At 43.3% G+C, this 14,363-nt stretch overlaps 1 protein-coding gene across 4 annotated transcripts; it reads left to right on the top strand.

Annotated features, from left to right (window-relative positions):
* Positions 1-455: 455 nt before the first annotated feature.
* On the top strand, positions 456-13,448 carry kdm6bb (lysine (K)-specific demethylase 6B, b). Of its 4 annotated transcripts, none has more exons than XM_049742286.2 (22): positions 457-700; positions 2,279-2,401; positions 3,915-3,951; positions 4,120-4,243; positions 4,452-4,514; positions 4,713-4,932; positions 5,037-5,282; positions 5,354-5,503; positions 5,565-5,843; positions 5,924-8,031; positions 8,110-8,236; positions 8,304-8,409; positions 8,734-8,939; positions 9,052-9,230; positions 9,317-9,385; positions 9,453-9,601; positions 9,714-9,828; positions 9,906-10,093; positions 10,201-10,342; positions 10,462-10,588; positions 10,664-10,834; positions 10,919-13,448. In XM_049742286.2, the coding sequence occupies exons 4-22, from the start codon at positions 4,125-4,127 to the stop codon at positions 10,940-10,942; spliced, it is 4,788 nt and encodes a 1,595-aa protein (XP_049598243.1). In that variant the 5' UTR covers positions 457-700; positions 2,279-2,401; positions 3,915-3,951; positions 4,120-4,124; the 3' UTR covers positions 10,943-13,448. The 4 variants fall into 4 exon arrangements, with proteins under 4 accessions (XP_049598247.1, XP_049598243.1, XP_049598246.1 ...); XM_049742289.2 differs by having other exon boundaries at positions 2,279-2,407; XM_049742287.2 differs by lacking the exon at positions 457-700 and adding an exon at positions 801-1,590.
* The last annotated feature ends 915 nt before the right edge of the window (positions 13,449-14,363 follow it).

Below are 14,363 nucleotides of genomic sequence, written 5' to 3'. Positions count from 1 at the left end.
GTCACCCAACTCCCCCTACCTCACCCACTCCACGTATAGAATGTGATGCGTCAAACTCCCACCCGGTGGTTTAGAATCATACAAACAAATAATGGGGAATTAATTCTGATTCAATTTGTGTTCTGATGCAAAATGTTTGAACAATATCTGTGGCTTGCTGCTGAATGTGTTATAAAGCACATACAATAATGCAAGCTTTTGCAGGGGATGTGGAATATAGTGTATGACATATCTATTTCTCTGTGCTGGCTGTCGTCCAACTCGAACACGCACACACACACATACACGCACACACGCGCACACTAAAATTAAAGGGCCTATCCATGCCCCTCCTCCGTTGCCCTCGCTACACTAGATATCACACATTCTATCCTCTGATTGGTTCATGTCTTGTGATTGACATCTTTGGCCCGCCCTCTTTGAGTTGCTCGGTGAGCCCAAGCATCTGAGAGCGGATTGGAAACAGGAAGAGGACTAGAGGGGGGAGAAAAGACACGGTGGAGAGGATCGGGTGAGACAAGGTGGTGAGGAGTGAAAGGGGAGGAAAGGGGGTGCAGAAGGGGGGTGTGGACCCTAAGGAAGACAAATAGGAGATAAAAGTCGACTGCACACCGGCAACTTGATCGTGTTAATTTTTGCCTATGCATTTTAGACAGACAGCTTACATTGTGCATTGTAGTAGAGCTACTGGCGTCCGCACGTAAGTGTATCTGCATTCGTGCATTTCCATTTACCTGTTTGCATTTGACCAGTTTCTTTGAGTCTTTTTGTGCGTGTGTGTGTGTGTGTGTGTGTGTGTGTCTTTGTCATTGTCCTGGGAGACACTGCAGTGTGCTGCACATTCAGCACACACATGCAATGTATTCTCACATCCAGCAAATTTTCAATTTTGAACCAGGTGCTGGGTGGTTGAGTCCTCAACTATTGTAGCTTTAAACTGTTAAACTAACAGTGTAGCAAAACGAGTGAAATACCTGTTGTAGCCCAATTAACATTTATCCATCCATCTATCAGCCTTTTCACATACCTATCACTCCTCTCCTTCCCATTGATGTAATGCCTCCTTGCATGCCAGCTCTCTGATGTGCTCACACAAACACGTGCACGTGCATCCTACAATGAACCTGTTAACCTGTGTCATTGTCTGGATTACTACATCAAATTTTGCACTATTGGCATCAGACACCCCTTCTTCTCACTCCTGACCTTGCCTTGGTACATTCCAGTACCCCTCAGAGAGACGTGCTTTATGGAGCATACACCGGGAGAGGCTGCCATTATAGAAGGGGATACAGCAGAGGGAGGAAAGCTAGCCTGCTGGTTATTTTTAGAAATGGCATTGATATTCGGCTCCTACTGTACATTCTCCCAATTGGCTGCTGCGCTTTCTTTTTTTTTTTTTTCTTTCAACTGGCAATACAGTGTGTGTGATATCTGGGGCGGACTGTCTGTCTCGTCCATGCCAGTGCTGACTGTTGCAGCTTCTCGCGTTGTCTCCATCTGTTCTCTTGGTGTCTGCTTCTTGTGTTAGCAACCCTGGAAGTCACAGGAGATGGTCCTAGTCTGGTGCAGCCCATCCTTCCTTTTATGGTATTGGATCACAGTTAGCCTTCCTGCATTCACACACACGAGCAGTTGCACACAGCTCTCTCTCTCTGTAAGAGATGCATGTTCGTATGCAGTGTTGCACCGCAACAAGCGAGCATTGTGAGAGGATTGCCTGAACTGTTCTAACAGGAAAGGATTAACAAAGACATTTCAAGCAGATCATCAGATGATCAGCGGAAAATCTTTCTACCAACTGTACCATTCTCCATCAGATCAATGTCATTACCCAGCACTCGGTCCAAATCGCCTATTCTCCACTCCTAGCTGTAGGCCTTACTATCAACCTTAGGCTAAATTATCACTGGTTGCCAGGGATACAAGAACACATTGTGTAGGGGGAAAAAGGGAGGAGTGTGGAATCAAGATAGACATAAAGAGGAATTGTAAGGGGCAGCCATCCAGGCAAGAAAAGTAAGCATCCTAAATCAAAGTTATGATTGTAGCAAAGGCAACAATAAAGGCAAAGTCATGTGGGGGAAAGAGACAAGGATGTTTTTCCATCTATCAAAAAAGAAACACCACTCCATCCCTCTTTTGCCCTTATTCTGCGTTTGTAAGATCGTTGTGTATGGACGTGATTCAAAAGAAGCACCGAGCTTTATTTGATACAATAAACCACCAACTGACAATGGTATTTCCTCACTCTGTCTGCTCTGTGTGTCTTTGCCAGATAGTGGAGGGGCGAGCATGTCTATTTAAAGGCAGCTGGACCGGCCTACTCTATTTGCTGTTTTGGATTGACTGACTGACTGACTGACTGACTGAGAGCCCATCTCCTCTTTTTCACTGCAAGGTAAAGGTGCGCACTATGAAGCCTGTACATGTCTTCACAATCATTGATTTCAACTTTAGGTGCATTAGAATGGAATCTGATACTGCATCATCTTTATTTACACAGATTTTAGTATACTGTATGGCCGAATGTTGATATTGCATCAGAGTTCGTTCAAGGTTGCAAACAGTCACAAAGATATTAGCCAAATAGTATGTTCTGAGCACCACTGCTAGTCTAAGCACAATATTCTGATTTAATATTGAGTTATACAGTGCAATGCAATCTTCCGTGCTGACTCTACTGTTTGTGTTTTTCCGACTGAGTGGTATGCTCCACTTTCCTAACGCAACCCCTCGTTGCACGTGACATCATTTGGGCCTCAGAGCCAAATTCCAGATGTATGGAGTTAACCCTGCGCAGATGGGTTTAGTATTGGTCGCACACACAACGCTGTTGTGTTGAGTCAAAGTGGAGCTGATGGTCAGACCCCCCCCACATCTCTGTAACAAGAGTGTGCATTCCACTGTGCAATAGTGAGGCTACAAAACAGATGGGACTATTTGTAGTCTGTGTATATTCCTTAAATCCTTTCAAGTTTAAAGAGCTGTAAGATGTGTTTTATTTGCTTATCTGGAAACCAAATCATCCCACAAAACAAGAAAACAAAGCTTGTTATGAATTAAGACCAGACATCTGCTACTAGTGTCACACAACTTGCGTTCAAGTGGCATGCAATGATTTGTTAATAGTGAGTGAGCTTTTGCTCAATTACACTTGGTGCCCAAAAAGTTGAAGCAAGGTCAAAGTGATGAACACGTAATTTACAGGAAGCTTATGTTCTTCATATGAGAGGATTACAGTGACTAAGTAGGCATGTTTACTTAGCATGTTGTTGGCCCCCATGCGGCGCCCCACCCATTTCAGACAGCAATCACTCATACACACTAAATGTCATAATTACATGTGCATGGTAACAAATTGATGAATTATGCTTTGCCGTCTGTCTTATCCAACAAATCTAAATGAAATGGTCTTTACGTGGCCTAAAGCCAAAGCAGTAAAAGACGTCTGGCTTTCAGTTGCTGTAGCAACTGGGTAGAAATTGACTCTTGAAGACCTTCCTCACTTACCTCATTTGCTATACACAGTGAGGCTTGTAATGCATGGCTGCACAACACTGTAAGTATACTCTAGGCAAATGTGGATGGAAAATCCTTCACCGCTGAAGGAATTGCCTACAAGTTGCACAGCTGGGTATGAAAGCATATACGCAAGAAACCACAACGACTACAGATTTTTTTTTTTTTTTTTTAATGTCAGCAACAATGAATGCAGTCAGCAAAAATATAAGATGCTTGTAGACAATAATGGGACTCAGCAGCAATTGTATTTAATTATAGAGGGGGAAAAAAACATCTTACACGAATAGTAAACCCAAACCCCCCACCCCCCCAAAATGAGTATGTATGATGATCAAGCTAAAAACAATAAATAAACTTTGTTCTCACTTAATCGTGTTTTGTCTGTTCAGGGTTGAAGTGGAGGGATTCTCGAACACAGACGGACTGGTAATCACAGACTTTTTTTTTTTATTGAAGTGCTTTGTGTGTCTTTGTAGAGATGTTCTAGTCAGAATACTACATGCATTGCTTTTATAATTCTCCAGCAATATCACTGTACACGTTTGGTATTTTACAGTATGATACAAATCATTGCACCTAACTTGTCTGTTGCAGGCTGCATGTATCACCCGGCAGAGCTGTACTTGGGCCGTAAAACATGGCACCCCTTTCCAGATGGAGGACCAAACCGAGGACAATGGGCCCCGGTAAACAGTTGGCCTTGGAGCCAAACACAAAGGTCAGCAACAGCACGACAATACACACAGACATTGGAATCTCATTGTTAAGGTATAGTTGATTTGTTTATCCGTGATATAAACCATTATTTAGATTGAACTTCGTATGGTATTACACCACTGTTATTTTTGTGTCATGTGTGTTAACTCACTAAGCAACTGTGGGTTTATTACCTGAATATGTAGCAGTTGTATCTGTTGCCACTACAGATGCAGTGGAGGACGCTTTCCATCCGATCATCCAACCTCACCGTCAAGTCGTCAATATAACAGGTGAAGAATGAAAATAGTCAAACACTCACCTGACACCCTCCATTAGACGTTTCCATATGAAATGGCAACTTGTACACAGATATGGACAGTCACCTTGTATTCATAGGCTAAATTCTTAAATCTTGTTTAAAGCAAGTTTTACTGTGTTACAAGTAAAATTATTCCAAAGCATAAAAAGATGTTTGTTTGTTTGCCAAGGGGGGAACGAACACTTGACTATGTCCAAGACAAGGGTTCCTCCAAGGGGCACAGGCCGTCTCTACATGCTTGGGATGGTAAAGAACAACCATTTGAAGGCCAGAACTGGCATCACAACTCTGTGCGCTCATTCCACAACCGAACTGGCACCAACAATGGTTATCTAACAAGACCAGGACAACGCTACACAAACTGGGACAGCAATGTCAGCAACTCTTTGGTGAGGCCTTTAGAAGGGGGGTGTGAAGAAAGTATCTTTTCAAAGGGGTGAATGTTCGTTGTCTTTTGGATGAAAGACTGTGATGTTTCTCTTCTTGGCTCTAGCATGGGAGTCCTCGCCTGTACCGTAACAACAGAGAGCTTCAGCCCCCACCAGAAAGATGGGCTCCCTCAGACTATCGCAGGACTTTCCCTGGTCGACTGATTCGTGACAGACCCGGGCCTTGGAAACGGCCAGCTTCTCACCAGCGTCCAGACCAAATGCACCAGCATAGTTCAACCCCACAACACCCTAAATCAACAAGGGAAGAGTGTCCAGCCAAGAGGAGCCGGGACTCGGGTCCTGATCAGGTATATGCTATTCACCGTTCACTACCTTCATCCAGCATGCTTGTCTGAAAGATTGATGCTCCTCTGTTTAGTCATCTCATCCTGGATCAAGGCATTTAGCTGCCTATCCACCATCCCCACCTCGCCACCACCGTTGTAAGCAAGATAACTGGAAGCCCCTTCATGACAGGGCAGGTCCGAGCCGCCCTTCTGACCACAGGACCTCAACAACACAGCAACAGGTATACTGGCTTACTTATTCAAAACTGTACGTTATCTCAGATTTTCTTCCTTCTGATGCAGGAGACCTCAAAATCACGCGCTGGAGGACAAAGCTTTTGCAACCGTGACTTAACAGTCCAAAACCAGGCTTGCAGCAGCAGGGCTTCACATCTAGGAAACGGTTACCGAAAAATGTCTTCACCAGCAGAACACACCCGTGTGCCTTACAGCCAGCAAAATCCTCATCACCACCAACAGCGGCACACTCGCCACCTCGGAGCTGAACAGCACAAACCTCTTACGCACCGCCTTGAGAAGGAAGAGGAGGACTCGAGGAGTTATCTCCACAAACAAAGCACAGTACGAAATTGTTCATTTGAATTTGGTGAATATTACTACATTGGCAATTTAACATCCTACCATACGTATTTACTCTGCAGGACATTGAGCGTAACACAAGAGGCATTTCAAGAGAGCCAGCCATCTTCAGGTCTCCTGCCGAAGAGTCTCTTAACTACTCCTCCATTCATTGGAAAGATTCCGCTCACAGTCGACGCGTTAGCCCACCGTTGCACAAAACAGCTCATAGCAGTCAGCAATGTAGCCCTGGCCTCGGTGGGCAATCAAAAGTCCAGGGAAGCCCCACTCCCAAAGCAAGGCTCTGCTCAACCTCCATTCCATCACATACATCTTCAGCCAGTCCAAAATCCAGGTTTTCAGATGTCAAATACAAGAGGACCTCACAGCTTCTCTGCTTGTCTCCCCACAGCAGCTCAAGAATAAACAAGCTAGAAAAGGAGTCTGAAGTCCCAAGAACCATCCAATGCATGCAAAACGAGAAACTGGTGAAAAGGGAGAGAAGGGAAGATGTCGCAAAGGCAAACACAAAAGCCGAAGACCGAAAGAAACGCAAGAAAAAAGAACGAAATTTAGGTGAGAAAAAAAAGAAAAGGCATAAGGCAGCGAGGAAAGAAATGAAAATATCCCCGAAAGCTCAAAAGGCAGAGAAGGAAACTTGCGGCTCCTCTCTTATTTGTAACTCTTCAGTGGAGGAACGTCTTTGCGCTGGTCCTTCTTTTCCTACTCCTCCGCAACCTTTGGTCCCAAATAAGCAAGAACACTCACTCCTCACAAAAGCCAGCTCCAGCCCGACCACTTCTTCATCACAATCAGAAGGAGCACCAAAAGCAAAACTGAAAGACGCTCTATTGTCGCTTTTTTGTCAAGCCCTAGAACCTCTCAGGGCAGCATCTTCTGCGAGTGTTGAGCCGTCAGGCCATGGTGGTCTTCTCCACGCTCCGGATCTCCAGCCTGTGGCTGTGATTGGACAAGGAGAAGTGGGAGACAACCTTGCTAACACTCCTCCTGTACTCAGCTGGCAGGGCTCACCAGTGTCCGATGTTGCAGAGGATGAAGACGAGCTCGAAAAGCCCCAGCCCAGCCCCACTGTGTGTTTGTCACCTCCGCCCGTTGAAGATGAGAATATTCACGATGTGTTTAAGGAGTCTGTTGAAAGTAAACTGGCGGATTGTTCAGAAGCCCGTGATCCACAAAGTACAAATAATTTACTTGAAGATGAAAAGAAGAAAGAAATTCCAGAAAAATCCACCTCTCCCCAACATGAGCTTCAGCATAAAGCAGGTCTGGATGATGTCTTCAAGAGCCTGGCCACTTTTCTCAGTGGCCAGAGGACTGCATGTCGAGGAGGTCCCTTTGGGGGTTCTCCTGCTTTGACCGCCAATGGGTTTAAGGTTGCTTCTTCTCTTGCGCTGGGACCAGATATTAAATGTCACCAGGAGCAAGATTCTGCCCTCATGTCACCTCCAGCATCCTCCTCAGAAACCAATCATCAGCCTGATTCACATTTCCAAAAGACAGTTGAGTGCGAGCCCATCACAGGAACATCCACAAGCAAACGAGAGGAGCCTGATGTTGATATTAAAGAGAAACGAGAGGCTGAGAATGAAGACAGCCAAACCGAAAATGACGTCTCTCTTTTGGACCACTCACTGAGTGCAGAGCTGAGACTGACCACCACTCACAGCACCTCTTTGAACCATCTCCTTGTCTCAAACAAAGATAAGCGGCCAAAGAGCGAGGAGAGAGATCACCAGGTCCGGCCCAAAGTTAAGACAAAGAAAGAGAAAAGCCGCAAATATGCAAACAGACAACACAAATCAAAAATCACAAATCCTATCAAAGACGTGCCCAAAAAGAGTGTGAAACATAAAAAAGCTAAAGGAAACATCATAAAGTTTAAAGACGGTGTCAGTGTGCTTGGAACTGCCGTATCATCATCGACATCATCTGATATGAAAAGCTCAAGCTTGTTGGCAACTAAATTATGCACCGCTACACCAGCTCCCGTTGACCCACTCAAGCGCAAAATGTTGTCAATGGGCTTTACTAAGGAGCTGAAGGTCCTTTTGGTGAAAATGAAGACCGATGGTACACACTCGTTTAACACAGCAGAAGTCGAAGAGCAAAAAATCTCACTTTGTCAGATCAACATCCAAAACACAGGTGCCCAGGTTGTGAGAGCTTGCAAGTAAGTATTCACTCAAAGAAGATTGTATGATCTGAAAGAATCATTCAATACACTTTTGGCTTTGCTCTCTTATCACAGGAGGGCAAAGGTTAAGGAGAAATTTAAGGAGTCATACTTGCTTCCTTCCCTTTCCGTGAAACCTAAACTTTCCATCCAGATTCCCATACCTCGAGAAAAGCTCAACCCTCCCACGCCAAGCATTTATGTGAGCAAACAAAGCAGACACATCAATGACAATATCAGTCGTTTCATATCTCCGTTGTTGTTTGCAGTTGGAGAGCAGGAGGGACGCCTTCTCACCAGTCCTGCTTCAATTCTGCACCAATCCCAAAAATGCGGTTACTGTCATCAGAGGCCTCGCTGGCTCTCTCCGCCTCAGTGAGTTTATACACAACACAAATTCGGAGGCTACTGAACCAATAATTGTTCTTTATTCTTTGTCATTAGTGTGTGAAAGTGGGCAAGACATGAAAATCACTGACAACAAAAGGGGCAACATTTGGCTTTCCCAATTAGTCATCTCATGCAAGTTTAACCAGTCATATTTACTTTAAGTGCTGTATGTGTCCAGCTGGCATATATTATTATTATATTGAGAAATATAAGATGACCCCCGATCTAAATTGTTAAAGCAGTGTTCACATTTACCTTTTTAGTTGCTAAATATATACTCTTCTTACAATTGTTCTGTTTTTCTGTGAGACCTTGGCTTGTTTTCCACCAAATCTCTGGTGGAGGCCAATGCAGAGCATGCTGTCGAGTTGAGGACTCAGGTTCAGCAGCCCGCTGATCAGAACTGGGATTCTCGTGGCTCCACTCAGACGTGGCCCTGTGAGAGCAGCCGCTCACACACCACCATTGCCAAATATGCTCAGTACCAGGCCTCCAGCTTCCAGGAGAGCCTGCAGGTAGACGTTTTTCCTCGGGGCACATAAATGAATACACATTGAACATTTTAAGCGTGTCACCTGGCGCGCCGTTGACCAACCTGCCAGCTAAGCTCATGTAGACGCTTTGTAGGAGGAGAAGGAGGGTGAGAACGACGAGGAAGAAGACCAAGCTGACTCCAGAAATTCTGCGTCCACCGCTAAAGGATGCGTGACATCGGCAGCCAGCAATAAAGGCAGCCCTGCCTCGACTGACATAAAAGCCACTCCTGCACTCCCCCCCAGCAAAAACGCCACTGGCAACACACCCAGGTTAGTAAAAAAAAACAAAGGCAGCCACACTCATGATAAAAAATAAATTAGGAGTTGTCTGACTCAGATTTGTCATTCCTCCCCAGCTCGGAATTAAAGTCGGTTGGCAAGATAATCAAATTTGGGACCAACATAGATCTCTCAGATCCAAAACGGTGAGTTGATCAATTCTGTCCATCTCAATTAGGGAAACATCATGCCGTCTGCCATGTTTGTCTTTAGGTGGAAACCTCAGCTGCAGGAGCTGCTCAAGCTGCCAGCGTTCATGCGAGTGGAGTCTGTCAATAACATGCTCAGTCATGTCGGTCACACAATCTTAGGCATGAACACCGTCCAGCTCTACATGAAAGTTCCCGGCAGTCGGACTCCAGGTCAGTTTGGCTTTCATGTGTCCCTAATTGAGTCTTTGTTTGACCTTGATTTACTGAACAAAAAGGCTGTTCATTCAGAATTTACATTTTTAATGCATTGTTTTGTCTTCAGGTCACCAGGAAAACAACAACTTCTGCTCAGTCAACATTAATATTGGACCAGGTGACTGTGAGTGGTTTGCTGTCCATGAGCACTACTGGGAGGCTATCAACACGTTCTGCGAGAAGTGAGTGAGGAGCCTTGCTTTTAATAGGAGACAACCCATCCTAACGTATGGTTTTCTGAAATCCACTTCTACCTCAGGCATGGGGTAGACTACCTCACAGGGTCCTGGTGGCCAGTTCTGGAAGACCTCTACAGCTCCAACATCCCCGTGTACCGATTCATTCAGAGGCCAGGCGACCTAGTGTGGATTAATGCAGGGACGGTGCACTGGGTCCAAGCAGTGGGATGGTGCAACAACATCGCCTGGAATGTGGGACCCTTAAACGGTGAGTAATGCAAACAAATCCATTGACGAAGCTGCTTGATAGTCATTGCTTTGTCAATTAATTTTCACTTTCCTTTCACTGGGCTTGTTTGTTGCCTTGTTTGTTAGCGTACCAGTATCAACTCGCACTGGAGCGATATGAATGGAATGAAGAGAAGAAGGTGAAGTCAATTGTTCCAATGATCCACGTTTCCTGGAATGTGGCTCGTACCATCAAAATCACAGATGAGGACACCTTCAAGATGATTAAGTAAGATTGTTTTTTGGGGGTGCTATTACCTGTATGACCCTACAAATGGGTTTTAGGAAACTCTACTGCATGGTAGAAATATGGTGTCATTGGTCGGCTCTTTGTGCCTCCTCTGCCAGACACTGCCTCTTACAGTCCATCAAGCACATCCAGATTTTGAGGGAGCAATTGGTGGCTTCAGGAAAGAAAATCTGTTATCAGAGTCGTTTGAAGGAAGAGCCAGCTTACTACTGCAACGAGTGTGACGTCAGTTTCTGAACTCGTCAGATATTTCCCTCAATGTTGTCTGCTGTGTGTGTCATCTACTTGTTATTTGTGCAGTTGGAGGTGTTCAACATGCTGTTCGTGACCAGTGAACACAGCACTAAGAAGACCTACGTGGTGCACTGTGAGGACTGCGCCCGAGCCAAGAGCCCGATGTTGACGGGAGTGGTGGTTCTGGAACAGTATCTGACAGAAGAGTTGATAAAAACTTACGACAGCTTCACACTGGTCAGTTTCATCTCCATGAAGTCTGATCATCAGTGCTGTATGTTGGTACCACTAAACCCAAATTTGTTTCTCTCTTTCCTTCAGGCTCCATCACATTTAGCAAAGTGAGGATGTCGCCATGGCGTCTTTTCAGCCATAACCAAAACCGAGGGCAGCACAAACTGTTCCCGCAAGCACGTTGTGAATCAGCCAATCAACGTTTACTCTGTCGTTTACATCACACAATAAGGTAATAGCTACTCAGCCGATCCAAGTACAGCTCGCTGTCTTCCCCATACCAGCTGCAGATTGGACTTGAGCATTGAAATAGAATGACTAGAATGGTAATTACCATGGAAGGAGAAAAAAAAAAAGGTGAGCACCGCTAGCACTGAAAATCAGGTTATATACTACATTCAACGGACTCTGCTGTGATTCGAAAGCGTCAAGTAGCCAATTTTATGTCTCAATTCAGGTACTTTTATGCAAATTCTGTTTTTTACACCAATCTAGTTATTCTATATGTCCATGAATTTGCTGTGATTCTATTGTACCAGCAGGGGAAACCGCTTCACGCAGGAGGGGTAGCTGATTGTCACATTTTGTCACATCATATTGATATTGATCCCAGTTTGTGTTGAGCTTCAGGTAAACTTGACGATGTTCCTCATATCTGTACACTCACTGAGGTGCTATTTACGCCAGTCTTATTTATTATTGTCAGATTAATTTAAAAAAAAAATCTACCAGCCTGGAATTACACCACATTGGCCTTGTCTTATGAGAAGTTGTAATTGGAGTGCAAAGCTATGCCAATTTGTTTTTGTTCAGCTAAAAAGAAAAACAAAATATTTCTCTAAAAATACGGGTTTGTTAGAGAACTAAAGTGGCTTCGTTCTTAGTCGTTGATCAAACAGTCAGTATCATCTATGATACTCCTAAAAACAAATGTGGCGTGGGTTTTCTATTTTATTTGTTTGTTATGGGAACAGAATCCCCATTTTATACCTCTTTGTGTTTTTGGATGACATGAACTTAAATAACTGTACATTGTGAATGACTGTATGGGATAAGAAGTGGAGTGCATAGATGAAGAACAGTAGGAATCACCAATTTTGTTTCTTCCAGTGACTGAAACAAGAAGGCTACCCGTGAGAGTACAGAACTTCACTTACGCTTCTCTTGCATACATGTCCACTAATTATACCAGCAAACAACACCGGACATGTAACAAGAAGTAAGGTAGACTTTTTCACATCATAAGTTCTTGAAGTGTCATTGTGTTTCTCAGAAAGCAAACTTTCCGCTCTCTGTAGATCACAAATTTCAATCAGTGTTCTAGTTTTGTACTCTTTTGATACTATATGACAGACCACTGAACTTGGTCCAAGGTTTACTGGTTGCAATTTTAAGACATTTACTTTCCGAGTAATAGTTTTGCAGATTGCATCTGATAATGATTCTTCTTAAATATCATGAAGTCTCCAACATGGAGCCTTCCAGACTTTGGTCCACTTGTGATTTTCTCACCACTGTTATAATTGTTGACTTTTTCAAGGACTACGAAATACTGTATAATGTGATCAAACTTGAAACGTCTTCTTAAGTTAAGTACAAATTTAAATTGCTCGAGGTTTTATATCTGCATAACAAAATAATGTCAAAATTCAAGTATGGTTTACTCCCTGCTATTATTCCCCTATGCACACCATAATATTTTCTAGTTTACTTGACTTAAATAGTTCTCTTGAATCTAATTTGTAAATGGTCAAATTTGTCATCCTCGGTCTCTTGTTTTTGTTGCTGTTGGGGGGGGGGTGAAATGTTGAACTTTCCTATCTCACTCATGTTTTAATTACTGCACTGGGAATTTCTTCTTACTTTTATACCTCTTTTTGTTAACAGGATTGTTTTTGGGGAGGGTGCAAGAAAAAAAATGTAAATTGTGACATTATTTATACTGTACATGGAACATGGTTTTCTGAAATATTTATTGCATATCAAATGGTACTCATTGATGGGGCTACAAGGTATTTTCAAGATGGTAGTGAGAAATGGTGGCTTGGAGAAGTGCATGGAGGGGTCAATGTAATCCCCTTGGTGCTAGACCCTTCTGTGCCCCCTTTGCTGTCACAACACAATGATGATGAATAAGCAGCGATACAACTCAAGCCAACCTGCTGGTGCTTCGAAACATTTCAACAGTTTACTGTAACACAAATCAAATATTTGTACTGTATTGAACTCCAATGCTAATTTGTTTTGTTTACTTTTTCAATTCTGTGAACTTCATAATCTTGTGTGGCTATACTGGTGACTTTATGAGCATTATTAGCTGTAGTTGTAACTCTTGAGACATTTTCAGAGACTTATTGGGATGTGAATTTTAATGGCCAAGGTTTTGTTTTCTGTGTGTGTGTGTGTGTTTCTTGTCCTCATTCTTGTTTATTATTTGACAGCTGTAATGTTATTTTTTTCTCTCACGATGTTCAAGTTCTGCTGCACTTATAGTTTCAAATAGAATATGTACAAGAAAACCTGAGCCAGACCTGTCTTAAATCCCTCTGTGATATTTCTGTGATATATTGTATTGTTCAAGACAATAAATTGTTTTGATAAATTATTCAACAATTAAGTAGGAGTTATAATTTATTTTAGAACCATATATCGAAGCAAAACAGGTACAATTTTGTTTTTACTTCTAATTTTCATGGACTTAACTAAAAATAATGCTATCTATTTAATAATAATGCATTTATTCTAATATGAAATCATGTACAGTCACCGCTCACAAAAATGATAAATGTATGAGATCATTTGCTGTCACCACACAAGCATACTCAGTACTCCCATCATCTATTGTTAACTTAAATTTCCTTCTATTTTTAACATTTACGTCCATCCTGCGGCGTGAAGAAAACAAAATGACTAAAGCTGCACATCTGGACTGGCTGCGGATGCAGCAAGGGATATCCTGGTTCCAAGGACAGGAAAAATGTTTTTCTTCTAACATGCCTCCCCTAGCACAGCCTTGACAAGGGAACTGCCACACGCACATGCACACACACACACACACACACACACACACACACACACACACACACACAACTTGGTCATTAATTACAAAAGGATCCATAGCGTCCACCTTGTTTTTTTTATTTTCTTAAGACCAACATTGCCTCAGGGTGTCTGTCTACACTTTTTCAAACTAAAAAGGCCCATCTTTTCTTCAAAGTAAACACTGTACAGTATGTACAGTATATCAGCCCTGTGAACATGTAAATAAATCAACGATAATGCCCGAAAATGAGAATTGCTTTCATAATACTGATTGCTGCCTTTGAACTGAGCCCCCAATGGCTTCTTATCAGCCCTGCAGTGGCCTTTTTTCTCCACCAAATTAGTCGGGCTCTACCCCCAACCTCATTTCCTTACCCAGAGATCTGTTTTTCATCAAAGGGGTCAACGGTCACTTGCTTTGCCATTCCTGCTGCCGGGAAACAGACCGGCTCTTGGTGCCCTTTTGTTTTACACCTCAGGCTTCTGTGGG

This window comes from Syngnathus scovelli, chromosome 15 (assembly GCF_024217435.2).
Source record: "Syngnathus scovelli strain Florida chromosome 15, RoL_Ssco_1.2, whole genome shotgun sequence".
NCBI lineage: Eukaryota > Metazoa > Chordata > Actinopteri > Syngnathiformes > Syngnathidae > Syngnathus > Syngnathus scovelli.
This window is presented reverse-complemented; position numbering and strand designations above follow the sequence as displayed.

Excerpts from the sequence above, each read along its gene's own strand:
- kdm6bb (XM_049742286.2), top strand. The coding sequence starts at position 4,125 with ATGTATCACCCGGCAGAGCTGTACTTGGGCCGTAAAACATGGCACCCC. Across the intron at positions 9,386-9,452 it reads GATCTCTCAGATCCAAAACG|GTGGAAACCTCAGCTGCAGG; the intron begins GTGAGTTGATCA and ends GTTTGTCTTTAG. Across the intron at positions 10,589-10,663 it reads ACTACTGCAACGAGTGTGAC|TTGGAGGTGTTCAACATGCT; the intron begins GTCAGTTTCTGA and ends TTATTTGTGCAG.